At 41.3% G+C, this 20,978-nt stretch overlaps 1 protein-coding gene and 1 long non-coding RNA gene across 4 annotated transcripts in view; both read left to right on the forward strand.

Moving 5' to 3' along the window:
• CWF19L2 (CWF19 like cell cycle control factor 2) overlaps positions 1–6,628 on the forward strand; it is an 81,185-nt gene extending 74,557 nt beyond the window's left edge. For all 3 annotated transcript variants that reach the window (XM_030477822.2, XM_030477823.1, XM_030477824.1), the window contains 2 exons: positions 2,603–2,704; positions 3,504–6,628. In XM_030477822.2, coding sequence (XP_030333682.1) covers positions 2,603–2,704; positions 3,504–3,644 — 243 coding nt within the window. In that variant the 3' untranslated portion in view covers positions 3,645–6,628. The remainder of the gene's footprint in view (positions 1–2,602; positions 2,705–3,503) is intronic.
• Positions 6,629–11,986: 5,358 nt separating this feature from the next.
• Positions 11,987–12,951, forward strand: LOC115604070. Its single transcript, XR_003990119.1, has 2 exons — positions 11,987–12,677; positions 12,710–12,951. It is a non-coding gene; the product is annotated as an uncharacterized LOC115604070 (long non-coding RNA).
• The last annotated feature ends 8,027 nt before the right edge of the window (positions 12,952–20,978 follow it).

Genomic DNA, 20,978 nt, shown 5'->3' on the forward strand with positions numbered 1-20,978 from the left:
ATTAAGGTAGATCAAAGATCTGCAAATTACTTTCCTGGAAAAAAACATGATACGTCTTCTTCATTGACCTAAAACAGCCTTTCATGTTGCTAAGTCTATGAAGCAAAAATACAAATAGCATTATAAGTCTTTTTTTTTCTAAAACAAGAGAACAGAACTCTGTCTGTCTCCTGGATACTAAACTGAAATGTCTGTGTGTATACAAATGTTAAAGGTCTAATGCTGAAACTGATTGTTCCATATTTTTAACACTAAAGTGAAAGATGTGTGGTATATAGACTTTACCACAAGTAGTTTACTACTATGTAGCGATAATATTTAATTTCTGAAAGAGTCTTTTAGTAAATACAGCACCTTTGCACTAAGAAATCCTAGCTTAGAAGAAAGAGGAGATGAGTTTAATTATGAGACACGTAACTTGATAGGACAAAGAGGAAGACTAAATGCCAAAGAGTAAGGGATTGGATGGCTGTATAGAATTACTACATAGTGGCTGTATAGTAGGAGAGGTTTTGCATATTGTGATGAGTCTTGAACTAAACTGACAGCAGTAGCAAATGTTGCAAAAAGACAATTTATTTTGCCACATAAGCTGAAATGTCATATAAATGTAATGGGAGTCAGTTATGGGTCACGTTATGCAAAGTGGTGAGGCTTCAGCTGGAAAATTCAGGTGTGGTTTTGGGCGCAGTATTTTAAGATGGTTACAGAAGGAGAGCAGAGGTTAGAAAACTGAACTAAAGAAACTAGTTTAGGGGTTAGTGCAGACTAGGAAGGAAAGGACTGAAATGTGATGTGATGGTAGCTGTCTGTATATGGGAGATTGTTTTAAAGAAGATAGTACTTAGTTGTTCACTAGCGCTATTGGGTGCAGACAAGGAATTCAGTTAATTTGTGGCAAGGACTTAGGGAACACTTGAAACTTAAGGTGGGTGTAAACATAAAACAAAATAGGCATGTTTTGGACATCTTTTTCTCATTGGTGTTTCCAAACAGGGAAAGCCAACATCTGTCACAAAATAATTTTTTCACACATGGCAGGGCATCAGGACATTTGATTTAAGTGTCTTCTTAGCTACACATAATGTGACTACTATATTGCCATTTGAAGGTAAACCACATGAAGATTAAGATACAACACTTCTTTAAATTGCATCTTTAAATGCATCTGAGTGTAAATTGTTATACACTTGTGTGATTTTAACAATATTTTCGGGTAAAAGAAAACCCTGTAGCCTTCAGGAAGATAGGAGTATAGCTTAAGAGACTGAACTGAGGTTTGGGTAGTTGTATTAGGGTATGGTGGTGCCTAGGAGGAGGGTCAGACATGGCTGAGATGTCATTTAATGGGTGGATTGTGTGCAGAAATTGAGACTGTGATGTCCAGAAGCAGAACCTAAGCATCTAGCCCTTGCACAGCATCAAGGCCTTCTCTGCTTCTCCCTCTGCTCCCTGCAGCAAGGGAACTGGGCAGTGGGCTGGGAGAGAGGACACAGCCAGGAGAGCTGACCTGGCAGCAAGCACCGTTCAGTGACAGCCACAACACTGGCAAGTTATCAACACTGGTTTAGTCACCAGTCCAAAACTCAGCACCATATGGGCTGCTATGACGAAAATGAACTCTATCCCAGCCAGACCTGACACTGCTAGACACAGATAAAGCTGACATATTTCTTAAGGTGTCAACTGCTGACCCATTTTTCCTTATTTATGATTCTTTTTTAGTTCATTTAAAATGTTTTATGTTTCTTGCTATGCTATGTTGCCTCTCTGTATTAAATCTGAATTATTTTTAGAGTGATTTTTCAGCAGTATATGGAACATGTCTTGTGAAAATTGGACTGTAGCAGAGGAAATGGTTATGAATTTGAGACTTTGTAAATCTTATCTGTACTGGAGCATCCTTAACAATTAAAAGAGTGGAAAATAACTTGTTGCAGGGAAACAGCAGGAATTACTTACAATATGTAGCAATAAACGAATCCACTTCTCACTCTGTCAGACTGAAGGGTCTTTTGTTGTGGCAGGATAACCAGCATCTCTTCTGTAGGCCGACTGAATTATTAGATTATCCTATTTAGCAAGTTAATAATAACTTCCAGTAATAACTTCGAGTCATGTAGTGGTGTTTTCCCTTCCCTGAGTGTCAGTGCTTCCCCTGGGTAAATATTTCCTGTTATCACACACCACCTGATCTTTAATAAATGCAACTTGCTGGTGGTAGTCTTAAAATTTCTATTCAACCCATTCAGTACAGAGGTGTGGAGTCAGGAAGGCATTTGCTTGGTGTGCATGCTGCTGCCTGGTCCTTCCCTGTCTCTTACCTGGTGCTGCAGTGGTGGCTGCTGGAGGTTCTGCCACCTTGTAATCATCTTTTCAGTTTACGGTGTCTTCGTCTAGTTTCTTTGTTTTGTTATTCCCCCTTACCTGCTTGTTTTCTGTTTCTCTGTTGCAATTTTATACTACACATACTTTGTTTGAGAGGTGTTTTAAAAGAAAATGTGATACTGTAATACCACTTTCAAATTCATTAAGTTGTGGGGAGATTAACTGAATGTCTACAGTCTGTTAAACATCTAAAAATGTGTTTTTGCGTGTATAGGTTCCTAAAGGTTTGCCATACTTCTCTGTGGACTTTGGTCTTCAAGGAGGATTTGCTCATGTCATTGAAGATCAACATAGTTTCCCTCATTACTTTGGAAAGGTATTGTCATGTAGAAGATCAATATACCAATTATACTCTGTTTTGTTAACTTTAATTAAAGGAGATGCTGCCAGAACAGTCGCTTTGATGTATCTTATCCTAGTTCGTTAGCTGGATTTTCTTGTTAAGTCATTATAACTTTACTCATTGATGAGTAAAAGAGTAATCTAATAAATGGAAAATACTTGCATCTGTTTAAAAGTTTTCATGGCCATAGTATTCTCATATAGGTGAACTAGCTCCTGCTTCTCTGAATAAGGGTGCCTACAGACATAGACTCATGGACAACTCCTAGTAAAATACTTGTGTGGTTAAATTACTCCATGTGGTATAGAGAGTATAGTATATACAAGAGAGTATAGTATATACTGCAATAAATTCTTCCTTTCTTTATTACCTCACAGCAATAATTTATTGACAGAGTTAATATTGCAAAAACATTAAGAGTGATTGGGGAGAAATATAACTTCAGGAGTTAAGAGCAAATTGGGCAGCTTTTTTCTGAGCTTTTCTTACTCAGAAGCGTACTAATACATTAACAGTCTTGCAATGTTAGGATATTTATGTAGTGCATTGCTCTGCTCTACTTACAAGAATTTTGCTGAGCCAACCATCCAACTACAGTTCTAATATTTTAATAGGTATATTTTTCAGAACTTCAATTTCTAATAAGCAGCACATGAAGAAAACAGTGACAATCTCATAATTTGAAAATTTGTATTTCCTTATTCAAAGGTAAAATAGTATTAAGTAATGTGACAATTTTGCATTTATCATTCTCTTTCTTCTACTTGTGAAGGAAATTATTGGTGGCATGCTGGACTTGGAACCACGGCTCTGGAGAAAAGGAGTCAGACAGACCTTTGAGGATCAGAGCAAGAAGGTGTTGCAGTTTGCACAGTGGTGGAAACCATACGACTTTACCAAAAAGAAGGATTGAATACATTCTTGCAGTCAAGGACTATATATAAGCCATAAATGATATTAAAGGATATTTCATAAGTTAAGAATAACACCAGTGTGTTATGTATTGCTAATATATTTTAAAACTCAGGATATTGTTTAATTGCTGATTACCTGTTTCTGGTTTGGACACTGTGGGTCACATGAACTTGCAAGCCTGACAAAACAGAAGTATACAGTGGGTTTAGTTTCTCATTTTTTATAGAATAAAATCCATGTGACCATTGGAGTTTTAAGAAGGAAGCTTCTGGTTTTGGAGTTTTATAATCTTTGAGGCAACTGATTTTTTCTATATTGTATTTAGCATAGAGATGGTGCTTAATTATCACAGTGTCCTTTTGTAGAAAATGGTGTATATTTTACAAACATTTTGATTAATACAAATACATTGTTGCAGAATGAAGCTGAACAGAAATACTTTTCTGATTTTGAGTCCTGTGTTCTTTAAGTTGAGGTCATTGGAGTAATACATTCACATAGAATGCGGTTGATATACCTGCTGCTGCCCCCCTGGACAAGAATGAGTGCAATATTTTGTACTTTCAATATGAAGTAGTATTTTTCAAGCTCATCTGTTGCTCAAAGAATGATGAGACAGTCCACAGTTAGTTGCAAATGACAGCTTTAATGGTAACAGTTATTTTTGATGACAATAAAAAAACAAAAAAAGAGAGGAGAGTGGAAGAACCTTAACGGAAAACTCTCTGATATCCTGCAAAGAAAATAATCACAGGGATTTCCCCAGGTGACTCTTCTCCCCCAGGCATCCCCTCCAGTGTGGCAGGTGGTCCACCATAATACTTTTCCAATAATAACTAACTAGTTTTCATCAGGACCTGGTCAAACTCCCTGCTGATTGTTCCTGCTTGTGATGCTCTTAGCACTGATTGGAGCACTCTCTCATCAGAGGCAAGAGTTGCCCGTTAATTGATTGTTAAGCTTTGTGCATGGATGTCACTGGGAAATGCTTGTCCACTGTTTATGGAACTACTGTCTACCATGTTATTCACTAGGCTTTTCTTTTTCTTCTGTGTAAAAGTTAGGAAATGGGGGTAGGGAAGCATGAGGGCAAAAAAGAATGGTTCTCGCATCAGTGTTAATCACTTTCACTTCTGTGGGAAACCTTGACATAGCAGGTTCAGGCTTTGCAGGTGTATAGCTGGGAGAACACGAGGACAGGAGGACACAGATGAAAACATTACCACAGTGTTCTCCCAGTGCACAAGGGAAGGGGTGCAGACTTGCAAACAAAACACTGCAGTGGTGCAGGGAAGGCTCCAGAAGGCAAGTGGAAGGCCCTGAGCATAGGAGAGGTTAAGGCATTGTGTGAGCGTCTCAACATGCTTCCTGTTCTTTTCCTGCTGAACCATTGCCCTGGACAGCTCTGTTAACTACTGTGAACTGCTCAGATTAAGAAGTGGATCACTAAATATTACGGGGTTGAATAAGTGTTTCTAGTCCCTTGGTGCTTTTTTACAACTTTCCTGAAGAGACAGTACTTTTTTCTTCTTTTTTCTCTCCATTTTTGGCAAATAAGTCTGGTAGAGATAGAAATCTACCATGTTGTGAATTATTTTCTGTAGCATCTTTGTAAATTTGTGTCACTGCAAGAGAAATAACTTAAAAATAAGCTGTCATGATAATTTCAGTGATTTAATATCTGATTTATACTGTTTTTCACCAGCAAGCCATGGATAAAAGGGCCAGTTCTACTGTTCTCCAGTAAGTTTTGATCTTCCTTAGGCTACTGGGGAAATTACAGAGCAAATAGGACATGAAATAGTAGCTGCTGAGTCTGTCAGTGGTTTCAGGGAGGGTGTGCTGCTGCTCCATCAAGGCCTGGGTGAGGTCTGAGGAGGAACTTAGACTCCAGAGCATTTTAGTCAATTATGTTTGCCACCAGGTTCTCTAGAGAGAACCAGGGTGGATGCTATAGTCAAGTGGATCATCTGCCTCAGGCCCTGATATCTTGAAGATTCCCAGCCTCGGTCTGTCTTGGTGAAAATGAGCTAAAGAGGCTCCTGTGAGATGTTCACTTTCTTGTTTGCTTTTTCTCAGGCTGTACTGTTCAACCTGATATTCCCCAGGCTCATGTGGTTGCTGTAAAAAGCTGCCTGAAGCATGAGGCAGTTGTTTTCATATTAAGGACCCACATTTTGGGGTTGTTATTTTTGCTCAAATTGAAGGAAAGCACCGTGAATTTGTACCACTACATTAGCTAAAAAATGAAGTAAGTGTGAAAGCTGCCACCATATCATTATTCTTATATTCTTAAAGTAAGGCTTTCTGCTAGTTACCGGTGTTTGTCCAGACAGGTAGTTCTCATTTATTGTAGTCATAGATTGGTTTGGGTTGGAAGGGACCTTAAAGATCATCTAGTTCCAACCCTCCTGCCATGGGCAGGGACACCTTCCACTAGACCAGGTTGCTTAAAGGCCCATCCAGCCTGGCCTTGAACACTGCCAGGGATGGGGCAGCCACAGCTTCTCTGGGCAACCTGTGCCAGGGTCTCACCACACTCACAGTAAAGAACTTCCTAATATCTAATATAAATCTACCCTCTTCTAGTTTAAAGCTCTTACCCTTTGTACATATTCCACCTGCTTTTCCCTTCTTTTGTGTTTTCCTTTGACATAAGACTCTGAGGTGCTGCATTTAGTGCAGTTTTGGTGTAACAATGTTGGATTGTTGCTTTGTACTTGTTAAAATACCCAGAAGAGAACAATGTGGATTTTTGTTGCTTTGCTAGAAAATGAAAATAGCAACATTCAATCTTAGGTCTATTTGGGCTGTTTATTTTCAGTTTGTTCATGAATCTAAACAATGCATTATTCCCAGAGTCATAATCAAATGTGATTTACTGGGATTTTACATATTGATTAAAGCAACTTGTTTTAAATTTCATACAAGTTTTTATTGGAAAATAACATGTTAAAATAAACAGTAACTCTCATGGCAAGAGATCACACATGTCTTGCAATCTATGAAAGAAGAAATATTTTGATGGGTCCCTTAAGGTTTCTGTCTTCGGTTGAAATTTCTTCAGCATTTCCTGTCTTCTACATCTGTATTTTTATCATTAAGGCATGTTTTCTCTTTCTAATTCCAGCTGGATTACTGGATGAAAAGATGTGGAGACACAGGCTGCTATAGTCTTACTTTAAGTATAGCTGTTTTGAAAGCAAGATCCTTAGTATCCTAGCTAAAAGTGCCATTTTTAACCCTCACAAATCGAGACAGTCTAATCCAATATGGAGGAACATACTTGAAATCCAAGCTTGCTAACATCATGATTCTCATGTGCATATTGATGTAGCTGTGTGGTAACATTACTTTTCTAGACATTGCATTTGTTAATGTTGTTAGAAGTGAGAAGGAAGGGTAACATGCTTCCTTCGGGAAAGTCGCTGCTACATCCTTTACAGGGAAGTTGGTTCTAAAAGAACATTTAAGCTTTCCTTGTGTCCCAGATTGCAAAGCCAATAATACAATCCCAGGATTGTCCAAGAGAAATCTTTGGAAAAGAGTTGTCTGTCATTGTAGAAGCTGATGAATTTGTAGCTTGAACACTGTATCCTGCTATTCTGCTTGGTGATCAATCTTGCACAATGTCCCTGCTACCTCTGCTTATTCTGAGACTTATGATAAAGTGTCTGTAAAGTACTAGAATTATAATTTAAAAGGACTGCGTGATTGCAGGACATCTTCAACTACAAGCATCTTCACCTTCCTTGGTGTCCTGCCTCCTAGGTGTGACCTAAGCACTGTACACAGAGAGCTCAGAGGCACATCACACAGCACAGAATGAGTATGTTGGTTATGTTAGAGAAAGCACAGTCTGAGCTCTTGATGTGTGGGTAGATGTAAAACATTCATTCTCCAGTGCCCAGGCTGTATGTGCCTTTGTACGTGTGCTCTGGTGGCCTGAAATGGCTCCAATGCATAATATTCACATAATATTCTGTGTTGGCCTATTCAAGAAAGTAAATGGAGCTTTAGATAGTGATTCCTTTTATGCAACAGTACGTAACCTGATGGGTTAACTGAATAATTCACTAGGGTCTAGTGACTCTGTTGGTTGGAGACCAATACCTACTATTATTGATTTGAGTACGTAAAAGCAGTCTAACTTTGGCTGAGGGAAGTGCTTGACGGAAGTTAGAATCATAGAATCATAGAATCATAGAATCGTAAGGGTTGGAAAGGACCTTAAAATCATCTAGTTCCAACCCCCCTGCCATGGGCAGGGACACCTTGCCCTAAACCACGTGGCTCAAGGCTCTGTCCAACCTGGCCTTGAACACCGCCAGGGATGGAGCATCCACAACCTCCCTGGGCAACCCATTCCAGTGCTTCACCACCCTCACTGTAAAGAACTTCTTCCTTATATCTAGTCTAAACTTCCCCTGTTTAAGTTTGAACCCATTACCCCTTGTCCTGCCACTACAGTCCCTAAGGAAGAGTCCCTCCCCAGCATCCTTGTAGACCCCCTTCAGATACTGGAAGGCTGCTATGAGGTCACCACGCAGCCTTCTCTTCTCCAGGCTGAACAGCCCCAACTCTCTCAGCCTGTCTTCATATGGGAGGTGCTCCAGCCCTCTTATCATCCTCGTGGCCCTCCTCTGGACTCGCTCCAACAGCTCCATGTCCTTTTTATGTTGAGGACACCAGAACTGTATGCAGTACTCCAAGTGGGGTCTCACAAGAGCAGAGTAGAGGGGCAGGATCACCTCCTTCGACCTGCTGGTCACGCTTCTTTTGATGCAGCCCAGGATATGGTTGGCTTTCTGGGCTGCAAGCGCACACTGCTGGCTCATGTTAAGCTTCTCGTCAACCAACACCCCCAAGTCCTTCTCTACAGGGCTGCTCTGAATCTCTTCTCTGCCCAGCCTGTAGCAGTGCCTGGGATTGCCCCGACCCAGGTGTAGCCTGGTTTAGCCATCAACGATGGGTATCCCTATACAGTATTTGTCTTTGTTCCATGTGGATGCAAGGAATCTTTCAAATGTTGCAAGGTACCTTTGTGTTGAATAGTGATTTTACAGTCAGAAATCAGAGGTTTCTTTTGCTTGGGTTTTCATTTCTAATCAGAAGTGATCAGAGCACTGAACCTTAGTCTGCCAGCAAAGAAAACTTGGTCAAAATCAATGTATTTCAGTGAAATGGCTCAGCTTTATTGAAACAACTTACTGAATTAAATTTCGTGGCTCATATTCTTAGCAGTTCTTTCTCTTTGCTTATTATGAGTTGAAAATTAATGTGGTATTCCCATATTTAGTATTTTAACCAATTGCATTTAGAGTGAGTGGTAAACAACTGCCCATGTAAAGCAGATCTGGAATGCTTGAGGTTGGGTTCTAGCCCATACTGGTCTTGGGGCAAATTACCTGCTTTCTCTGCCCCTTGCTCTTGGCAGACAGCAAGAGGGCCACCACCCAGCAACAGTTTTGAGAGACTTGGTTGAAATTATGCGCTGTGAGTACTTGCAGTGGTTTCCAATCAGGTTGGTTGAATTTAAAACTATATACTGGTGGCTGTTCCTGAGAACTTGGAGGGGAGGGCGGATGTTATCTGTGATTACAACATAGATTCAGTATTTTAAAAGCCCTAAACAAGTTACTACACTTGTGAAAGCAGAGAGTAGACAGAGAATTTGGCTGTTATCTCTTTTACAAACAGCACATGCTTCTCGAGAGATTTCTGTGAACCAGCTCTCCACTTTTCCTGATGTGTAGTCTTTTGTGGGAAGCTTTTGGGTTATTTTCTTTTTAAAGCAAGCCAGAAACAGATGATATGAAATTCACCTCACATCTGTGTGAATAGTTCTTGTCTCTCTATGTAGCTGTCTGGAAGGCTGTGTGGATAAATAGCATTTTACATTTCCTACTGAATGCGAAACCTTTTAAAGCTTTTGTTTAAAGCTGAAAAAGCGTGAAGCCCTCCAAGGAAATCTTAATCCCCAGGACTTTCATCTTCACAGCTCTTTACAAACATTAACTTCTTATGTCTGAAGGCTTTGACCAACACAGCTCCCTCTGACAGCTGCGAAACTGCTGTCGCTTCGGACCAAGTGAATTTGTCCTCAAACCTGGGCTCATCCCCTGCCCCAACCCGCTGATTGGGCTTTGGGTTGCTGAGAGTGCCCAGAAGGTCCTCTCGGATCCCAGCTCCATGAGCATCCCTGAGATCCCATTCACTTTAGCTGAGCACATCCTCTTTGAAGTGCTCCTTGTCCACAAACACTGTTTTAAATGATTTATGGCTGCAAAGTCTTTTTATGTTTAGCTTCTGTGCAAAGCTTCCAGATTGAATCTTGGTGGGAACTGCAGTCTGTGATAATTTTGTTGTCTTCCTCTCCACTAACGAAAAACAAGTTCAGTCTTGTAGTTAAACAGTGCGGTTGTCTTCCTGGGTACATTTTTATACAAATCAAACAGGAATACAGGTAGATGAGAACAGTAATGTGATTCTGGTGTATTAATTAACTTTTAAAAGGTCAGTGAGTGCCTACCTAACAAAACAGCAGTGCTAGAAAGCCTGGACTGTCTTTTAGTGATGGGAAGAGGACATGCAAGTGGGTTGTGAGGACATTTTCTTCCTCTTAATTCACAGAAGAGTTGTGCAGCATTCATAGGATGTGAGTTTGCTGTGCAGTGAGGATGCTCGCTTCTCCCACCCGTCTTCAAGCCTCTTTTATCATATTTGGTTTCTGTGAAGTGCTGTGGCTTAAACATTAAAACTTATTTTAAGGCATCAGAGATGTTAAAATATAAGGGTTTCTTCTAAACTAGAAGGAAGAGGCTAGTTTTCGAGGTGTTTGGCTGGCTGCTGGCAGAATCCTGGCTTTATTTGCATCAGAAACCAGACATCAGTGGCAGCATTGCCTTGCTACTGGTAGCTGCAACCTTAGTCTGCAGAGCTCGACAGAAATAGATTTGAAATAGTATGGGACACGTTCACATGCAAGGAGAGTGGGGACTCTGAGAAAGAGATTCTTGTTTTTTCTCAGAAAAACCTCAGAAGGGCTGGAAGCAAGATGCTGAAAGATGAACAGCACACATCCATGCTGCAAAAACATGGCCTGTTATAACCCAGACAGGTAATGCTGACAATAGTAGCAGCTTCCTTCATTTGCTTAGTGTGTGTTCTACTGGCTTATGTGAATGTGTGTGACATCTTCTCCAGCCAGCAGTGGCAGAGCCTGAGCTGGAGGAGCATACCCTGCTCTGGGCTCCACAGCTCTGGGATCTGGAGGCTTTCAGAACAGGCTGAAGGACACTAGGACTGGCATGGGTGGGGCGACTCTGTTCTGGAGCAGTGAAGTGCACTAAGTCACTCTGAGTCCCCCACTGCCCATACCCTATGGTTTTTAGGGAATTTGTGCACCTCTTTTGCTTGACAGTTATTTTGTCACAGGAGCATAGGATTAGAAAAGGGGTATTTTTGTCACCGATTCCAGGGGACTGATCCACAAGCATTGGTCTTTGGTCTTGACTGTCAATATTACAAGCCACTTCTACAGATTTGTAAGTCTAAGCCACAGGTGGTTAGCAGAGATCCAGAAAGGCTTTGAACAATTGCAATTGTAAAGGAAGCAAGCAAGAGAAAATAAAAGTGGCGTAGGTTTTTTTTAATTTTACTTTTTACAGTATCAGGAACTGATGCTTCTTGGGAGTGGAGTGTGACTCATGGTACAAAAAGTCAAGAAGTCAAACAACAGCTAGCCATGAATGTGGGGGCAAAAAAGCATCTGTAAGGTTTCCAGTGTCACAGGTGCAGAATGTTCCATCTCTTCCTGTAGCCTTGCTGTTGTGTTTCACAGGAGAGTGAAGATATGATCCAGGAATCAGATTTACACCAAAGAACAAATTCAGTATGATTACTTTGGGGAAAAGATTGTTGGCAACCTTAAGCATCCAGTTGAATTTCTTTTAAATGGAAAATTCTACCTTAAGGTCTCCCACATGAAAGACCATCCCATTAACAAGAATACTGCTAATAATAATATGACTTTTTGTAATAAATGCTTTAGTTAAATATTCAATTCTCCACTGCTCATATAGTTTCTTTGGGTTTTATAATCAGGTGATTCCTCAGTTCTGTTGCTACCAGTCCTGTGGTGTTTTGCACACATGGCTGCATTATTTAAGGCAATTATGATGTTTCATTTTCTTAAATTGTCCTATATGTGTTACTTGAATAACAGTCATCTCTGTGCAACTTCTGGTTAATGTGTTTTAGAGTCACAGAAGACTTCTGGCTGTGCAGTTTTTGTTGCGTGGTTGGTTTCTTTTTTGCCTGTAACACGTCACCTGCAGTATGTCTGCTAATTTGAGGGTGCCACTGAGAACGCTACTGCCTGGCACGATGCTTAGCGTCTGTATGTGAATTCCTCTTAGTGAAGTAGACCGGCAGTGCCTGATCCTGGGGAATCCTTGGGGATCTTGTGCTGTTCCCTTTCCTAATAGGTGGGGGTCTTAGGGCCAGGGCCTGCTTATTGGAGATGGGGTTTGTGGTTATTGATCATCTTCCTCTTCTCAAAGAAGAGCATTATGGAAGAGGACAGGTCTTGGGAATAATCTAAACATGATCACTCACCTTCTCAGGGAGCGTGTTCCACATCTGGATCAGCTTATTAAGGATATTTACTAATGAAGGCCTAGTGTGGTGACACAGCAGCCAATTATTTTTTGTACTGAGTTTCTGCTTGTTTAGTGACAGCAGGACCTTTTAAAACTTCAGGCCTGACAACTTTGTGTTAAATCTGTTATTTCAGTTCAGCCTTTAACAGCATGTCTAAACCCCAACCTGAATCCCCAAATATAATCACATTACAGACCAATTATTTTGCTCACTGAGTCACTTTGTCAGTTTGGCAGCATGCCTGGCAGAAAATTTCGATTCCTTTCAATTCTTTGATTAAAGAAATTAATTCAGAGTTTTATTTTGTTTGGAGATATCAAGGTCTGACTCTCCCACTGACTCATAGTCCCCACTCATAGTCACTGGTGTGGGATTCAGTCTCTCTCCAGCCCTTTGAAGGTGGAGATACCTCTTTTGTGGTGAGGTAATGAGCAGTCATGCTTCTGGGCAAAATCCTTCTTACTGCCATGCTGGGGTGCAGATCCCGGGTCTCCCTGTGTTTGAAGACCTACTCCCACCTTATCGCTTGTACTGGCCAAAGTTGACTGTATTTCTCTCTAGCAGCCATGAATGGCCAATGACAGAAGTTGTCATAAAGAGGGGTTTGATTCTTATGAAGGATGTCTTCCTGATGGCCTGTTATTTAAAACGGGGAATGCAAAGTTGTGCGACAGAGCTTAGAGATGGGAAAGAACCTTTTAGATTTGATCAAGTTGGTCTTGAATTTTGAAGTTAGCAAATATTCATAGTGTTTGAACTTCAGAATATTTGGTTGCTTAGAAAAGTTTGATATCTGCAGCCTATAGTGAAGACTGAAAAGTGTTAACAGAAAAATACTGTCACAAGGTCTCTCTCTGTTTGATATGTTTTTCTACTCTACAATGGGAAAGGAATAGTATTAGCACAGGCATTTTGAAACTGTTTCTCAAATACAACAAATACATTATGATTTAGAATTTATGAGTATTGTATTGCTATCAGCACGCTGCAGACCAAACTGGCTGTTGTGCTGGCTATTGCCCAGTCACGTAACTGGGCCACCCCTGTCATGAAGAGTTCAAGCTCTAGCCAAAAAAACCCCAAACAACCCAGAGCAGAGGAAAATTCATACTTTCCACTCCCATCTTGCAATCATTAGAGCCTGTGGGGGTTTTCTGCTGGACACTGTGCAGTCCTTCCCGCTCAGGTGTGGTCAGTACAAGGCAACATTTAATGGGAGGGATGATGATCCACTTCTACATTATGGAAAGGAAAATTGCTAGAGATGTCTGTAAGGATGTAACGGGAATGTGTAGGGATAAAATCAGAAGGGCTGAGGTGTGAAGTGGATCTAGTGACTTGTAGGATCATGAAAGACAGGGAGAGAAGCTTCACCATCTACACTAAGAGGAAGGCAATAAAACCGTGGCATCAGTGCTGAGTTAGGAAGAATGGAGAATAATTGATGATGCAAAAGACAGATGAAGTAATTTTGGCTTCTGACTTTGTAAAAAAGATTAATTTGTCCAGATGATAAACACAATTAAGTTTTCAAAGGAGAAAACAGTTGTCAGGAATAAGGAAAGAAGAGGTAGAAACTTTGATAACTTGCATGCACGCCAGTCTGAAAAATGAGCAAGAAACTGTCGGGATGGTTTGGAGTACGGGGGGAGATGTGAAAATGCTGTTACCACAGCCCAATAAATATTGACAGGGACTTTCAAGTATAGTATAATGTTACCGTATGTGTAAAGTTGCCTAGACGTATGGTCCATAGCTTTGTTCCTTTAGCAAAGATCTTTAAAACCAAAAAAAAATCAACAATAACAAAAAAATCAAGCAAACTTTCAAAAAGAATAAATTATTTTACATTCTCTCCATGGGAATCTTCACACTTCCTTAAAGTTACCTTTCCCTCTGAGCAAAGCTTGCAGTATTTCTGAGTTTGCTGTCATTATGCAGTCCAAATAAAATTAATCGATGAAAAGGTTCTTTCAGATGGAGCTTTACTGCCAAGAAAAGGAGTGTAATTTTCACTGTCCCCCTGGTGATTTGGGCAGCAGAAAGGTTGTTCTGAAGTGCACAAAACGTGCTCTTTGTGCTGGGTAACTTTGCACCCTCTTGTGGCCATGAGCCTTCTTTTTTAGTCCTAAATTCCCTGAAGTAGATAAAACACATCCTTGCATGAAGCAAAACGCTCAGATCCTGAAAGTCATCTGTGTGTCCTCTCCCTATAATCAAGTAATCCACATCAGTTTCCAAAATGATAAATTCAAATAATTTTGTGCTTTTATGATTTTTGTTCTCTTTCCTTCCAGAATGCTCCCACATAAATCTCAGCTGTGACAGTTTATGCTGAACAGCTCCCGTAGGCAGACAGGAGTCCTACGGGACTGCCTTGTCACCTTTGACATGCTGTGTAGTATCACAGAAGAATGGTCCTTGGGAATTAAGTATGCTGCAGTTCTGTGTCTGCATCTTCAAACATCTTCCTTCTGCTGGGACAAGCCCTCTGAGAGCAGAAGTTGCTTCAGTACTGAAATAATGTATGTATTCCAAGGTAGGAATCAGTGACAGGTAGTGCAGGTCTGAATAACTCAGTAGTTGTCTATGTTTGTTCCCAACTAAATGACAGAACTGCTTGAAACTTTGTACATGCACTGTACATGCGTGGAAAGAAGCTTCTTTCAAATGTCCATCAGCATCCTCTGGAAGAGAACCTGATATGCAATTGTGGATGATAGGTGCATTTCAGACAAGACACCTCTTGAGCTCAGTTCTTGTGTCAAACAATTAACCTTTCCTCCTTTGTAAAGCCACTGAAGACCATGTTACCTGTGCTGGCAAGTAACCTTCAGCCTTTGTTTCTTCTAGAACTTCCAGAATTTTCTTGGAAATGAATTCTGCAGTTTCCCTAAGGAAGGTAGCAAAAAGTGTAGGCTTTTCACTGCTCAGTGGTGAGGTGCAAGGAGTAGAATATATGTCACCTTAAATTTAGGGGGGTGATTTAGCACTAGTATAGAGAATATGTCTGAACTCCTGTTACAATCAGTACAGTGAGCAGAGTCAGGAGAGTGATTCAGCCCACTGAGTGCACATGGTATTTTTGGGATGAGCCAGTGGACTCTAAGGTGTGTCCTGACTGGCTCTCCATGGTCTGGAATGAGAGCTTGTAATGAAACCTTCCTTACATGTAGACACCTGCACTGTAGAAACTCAAATCCACGAAGGCTGGATTGTAGCCTGTATTTCCATGCAGAAAATTATCATCATGATTTTGTTCTGCTATATAGGAGTTATATCCTGTAGAATTTAACCTTTTTTACCATGAGTCTTGAAACAGCCATCAGAGTAGTATTGAATTTTCTTGTTCTAAGATACTGGCCAAATTGTGTCTTATTAAAGATGGGAAAGTTTAATGTTTTATGTGTTGAATGTTTAATGTTTGTTAGTATAGTTTAATGTTCTTATGAGAGATGGGGACTGCGGGGAGAACAGGGGGCTCCTCTTTCTGAAGGCACAGGATCTTAGCTGAGGCCAGCCTCTTCTAACTTGGGGGGTGAGTTTTCATATAAAGCAGTGGTTATATTTCAGAAGTCAAAGGCATTGGGCAACATCCCAGAGGACTTGAAGAAGAAAACATGTTTCAAAACACAGACTAAAGAGAACCCAGTGACCTGTGCTCTTAACCTGTACCTTGGGGCTGGGAAGAAAGCAAGTAAACATCTAAGGGTGATATACATGGGTAAGGAATGAAAAACCCGAAGGATTTTGAAAATTTCTCAAGACTATTTTTTTTTTTTAATGGCCTACAGAGAAAGCAATAGACATGTGGAATTAGAATGATTCTGTAACTCGTGTGTGATACTCCCATATGCAACCTAGGAGGATAATGAAAGCCTGAAAATGTTGATTCATTCCACTCTTTGGTCTCATATAGCACTGGGATACAGATGATTCCTATAATGCTATTAAATGTCACATGGTTGTTTGGTTTAGGATACGTGATGTGTAAAGCCTTAGCACAAGCCTGAAAATGTGAAGAACAGCAAGGAGGTAACTTTGGCAGAAAGGAAATTGTTTTGAGCTTGTGTTCAAATCCCCAGTCAAGATGAAGGACCTCAGAGGACCATTTTGCTCAAGATGGGATGGGGCACTGTGGGTAGCAATATGTGATGCTACTGGAATGTAGTTCTGCTGCCTTTCACATAAAACCATGGTGACATAGCAGAGGTGATAGAAAAGAATGAAATATTGGCCAGAAACAGTCACATCCTTCTTCTCATCCCCCTGCCCTTAATGAAAAGAACATGGGAAAAGCAACATACCCTTTTGTGGCTTTGGGTTTTTTTCCCCGATCAGAGGCTGGGCTGAGCCCTGTGCCTGACCACCATATCTATTCTATCTTCTTATTAAATCCGTTCCTGAACCACCTCATCATGCCATGTATGACAGCTGCAAGTTCCAAGTGTCAGCAGCTGGAGAAGGGACTGTGGATCCCAGGGCCTGGGGGTCTAGCTGTCAGCAACTGGAGAGACCAGCTTGTGTATGAGAGACCTACATGCTAGCAACTGGAAAAGCCTGAGTGTGTTAATACTGCTGTGGTGAATTTAATCCTGCGTTCTTACGTGCATATGTTTGCCAGCAAACCTTGAACTGGACTAGCTGGAGGAGACTCAAGGTCTGAGTTCGGGGCTGGGTAAGGGTCCTGGGGTCTGGGCTTGGGTGTCAGGTGGGCTGAGAGCCTGTGCTGATTCTTGAGGGGCCAGTGGGTGTAGGATGCCTGTGAGATGAGTGAGTGTGTGGGTCTGTTTTGCTAGTAGCATCAGTCCAGGTGAGCTGGTGGGTAGGAAGTCCTGTGTATGGGATAAGGGAGGCCAGGCTCAGGCATGGGCATCAGGTGGACTCAGGTGCTCTGCTGACATCGAGGAGTCTGTGAATGTGTCTGTGCTTGTAAACCCGGACAGCAAAGGCATGTGTGTTCTCACTAGCAGGCTTCAATCCTGATGAGTGGGAGAGGAGGGATGGGATTGAGCAATCCATGCCTGTGTGTGCACACTGTTGGTGTTTGTGGGGATGCTGGCAAAGGCCATGTTGTCTGTGGCAGTCTGCATGACAGCCTGTGTCAGTGTCCTCTGTGTGTGTCTGGGATACACTCTCAGCCCTGCTACTGGCCAAACCTTCAAGCATCTGAGGTATTTGAAGACTACTTTGTAGTTGACTGGCATTCCTGAAGGCTCCAAGTATAGGGTATCAAAGGCATGGACTTAATTAAATGACTCTCTTAAAACAGTGGCCATATGGTATCCTGATTCCCTTGACTGCAATGACATCTGCTAACAATAAAACAAAAAAAACAAAGTCATGTCAAAGGTCGTGTGTTATTTCCCTGAGTTTCAGAAAACATGCTTTCCTAAAGCTCCCACAGCACCACATGTAATGACTCATTGCCTCTGTTTATTCCTTAATTACAAACCTCCTATGTGGGGGTCTCAATTTTATGACAACAGATCTCATTGCCATCACTTTCATAATGGTTCTGCTCCATGGCATGGGATTAGGCTGAGGGCAAAATGTACCATGGGGTTTCCAGTGATTGAAACTTCTGGTATCCACAGCTTCAGCACCTCCTGACTCACAGTCAAGGAGAAATGAGTGGAAAGTTCTGGGGAAACTGCTATATATGCCAAGCAGGAGAAGCAATAACCCTGTAAGGTTTAAGGCAGAACTGAGTGATGTATGGTGATACAGCCAGAACCACAAAAAGCGAAAGACCACCACTTTCAGGTACGTTCCATTATCATGCCCTTCCCAAGTGCTGCTGGACCAGACTCTTGGAAATTATGCTGGTTTACAACATGTAACTTGAAAGCCATAAAGAATTGTTGTAATTATCCAGCCACGTAATGTCCAGCCTTTAGCTGAAACCTGCTTAGTAAAATAACCTTGTTTTTCTGACTGCCTCTAGTTACAGCCTAATGTGTGCTCCTACCTGTGGCAGAGCCAAGATGAATAGTTTTGGTGGTGATATTACTTCTGTGATAGGAGGTGCTGCCAACCCAAAAGGGAAGTTAATCCCAAAAGAGAGGCATGGCAAAAAGATGAAACTGCTCTCACAGTGCTGGGAAAGCTAATCAGAGAGGACAAAGGAGCACCTCTGAAGGCTCTGAAAACATGCTGGGTGAGCTTGTACAGAGAAAGTACAAAAATGGTGTGTGGAAATAAGAAGGAAATGGGAAAACTGGACGAGCAATTCAGAGAAGAAGCCGAAGGTGAACGCTTTCCCTCTTAGTTTCATCCCTGGTCTGCATGAAAATTAGGAGAGACAAAAGAGTTTTGAACAGGCCTGTCATCTCTTCTAATTTGAGGTGAAATATTCTTCTGCAGAGTCCTCTCTCCTCTTCAGGGTATGCTTCTGGGAATCAGTGTGCATAACTGAGGTGGCTTTAGGTTTTGCAGAGAAAATTGCTATTGCATTAAGTCTACTTGCTGCCTTACTACAAGCAGAAGGACGTGTTTGGGGTAGTTGCTGAGCTTGCAAGCACCCATTTTTGATGCTTTTGGTTTCAAAGGTGGCATGTATTAGCATTGAATAATTAAAGTGTTATCCTAATTAATCTGGACCTACAGGTCATAGTCTCTGAAGTACTTTTTCTCCACCAATTAGTGATTTTAACAGTGGGGTTAGGTACAACAAAGGCTGCCTTTCCCTGGCAGGGAATACACTTTAGCTTCTTTTAATGTGATTTTCTGAAAGCAAATCAAATCTCATTTTCTTTTTGAAAATCTTCATTTGGACAACCGTTCTTTGTGAAACTGAACTAAGAGGAGTTTCTTTAGACCCTTAACTGAAGACTGCATAAAGAAATAACTGACACATTCAGCCCAAGGAGCTGGAGGTGACTGTTTTCTGCCAGCCTTTTAACCAAGCTGCTGTAGGTTTCCCAACACAGAGGCTGCAGCCCAGCAATAAAGATTTCCTGGCAAGTCCATAGACAAGACTAGCTCTCAATTTACTTTTTCTGTGCTGTTCAGGACAGCATCACCTAACAAGGACTTCTGCTAATCTATCAATTATGTTTTTATATTAAGAAGCCTCAGCACATTTTGATCCCTAACATAATTTATTCCTCCTGTGCAAAGGATTGACTCAGGTTCTTGTAGCTGTTGTGGCTGCTTAAAATGTATTACTCACTTTGCATGAAAATTAACGCTGGATGCCCATGACTCTGTAATGGTTGCTCTGTGGCCATTTTGTGGTCGCTGGCTCACTGCTATTATAAATCTTGTATTTTGGAGGTATTTCCAACTAACTTGTTGAAAATTGCATCAACCTCTGATAGTCAACATTCAGGATGTTGGTTAGAAAAATTATCCAGGAGTCAAAAAAGATGCAGATGCTTTAGTCAAAGGTAAGCTCTCCTGAGACATAACATTTCTTCTTCTCAGAGCTATTGGAATTCACATGAAAAGCCTTGGGGAAGGAGGCAAGATCAGAAACCCCACAGCTGTTTGATGTAGTTTGTGTGTCTAGGTAACTTCCTACACTAGACACATAGTAAGATTATGGCTGGCCTGAACAGTTTACAGCCCAAAGAAAGAGCGGCATAAACTGATGAAAGAGGTAGGGGAAATTTGAGTTTTGTGGGTACCAGGCCAAACCCTCTTTGGTCAACTGCAGAATTGTTCTTCATAACCTGGAGCAATTCCAGGTGCTTATATCTTTTTGCCATCATTCTGTTGATGTACAAATAGTGAAGTAATAATCCTTAATCCCTATTACAAGAAAGGCTTGATATAAGTGGTCCTAACAGGTATAAGCAGTACTAGCACAGTTTGAGGTAAGTGAATAGTGAACAGTTTGGGTTTATTTTTGTCTTAAACTGAGTTTCTCCATAAGAAATGTGCTCAGTAAGCTGACTGGGGGTTTCATGCTTACTGGACAGCAAAATCAGTCTGCATTCTGGTTCTTTTAGGATGTATATAAAACTGACCTAGGTCAAAGTCCGTTTACACAAAAACCAGCCAGGCAGTACAGCGTAAGGTGGGCCAGATAAGCGCATTAGAATTAGAACCTGACAGTTTGCTGGGAATTTGCTGTAGATAAGCAAAAGGGCATGTCTCCAGGGATATCATATTCAAATGCATATGAGCAGAGGAGGAAGAGCGCTGGAGAGGCATGCCAGCGCTGGGCAGCTGTGAGAGGAGTCTGGCTGGCCCCACCAGAGCAGCGCAGGGTAGCTTGCTGTCTTGCTCAGGGCAATGGATTACATCAGTGACACATATTCCGGTAATTTGTCCTGCTTTTCTTTCCTGTCAGGCCATGGTTTTTATTGCTTTTTTTTTCTCTTAGCTTCAGCACACAAGCTACTAATGAACGTGTCATGCCAGCAGGGCTGCTTCATTATCTCGGCTCCAGGCAATCCAGCCTGGACACCACCTCCTACCAGACTGCATCATGTGGAATTTCTATGGGCTGTTTAATTAGTACAGGAAATACAAATGACAAATTAGGTGGAGATATTGAACCTGAACTTTGCATGGGGATTTTTCAGCCCAAGACAATAACACTAGCATCAGAATGGTTTTATGTTCTTTCTCCCTGTTGCAGTTATTGGGAGATGATATCCGAAACTGCTACAAGGAGCAGAAAGAGGTGTAATAAAGGCATCAGTTTAGGTTTAAAACA

Source organism: Strigops habroptila, chromosome 2, assembly GCF_004027225.2.
Source record: "Strigops habroptila isolate Jane chromosome 2, bStrHab1.2.pri, whole genome shotgun sequence".
NCBI lineage: Eukaryota > Metazoa > Chordata > Aves > Psittaciformes > Psittacidae > Strigops > Strigops habroptila.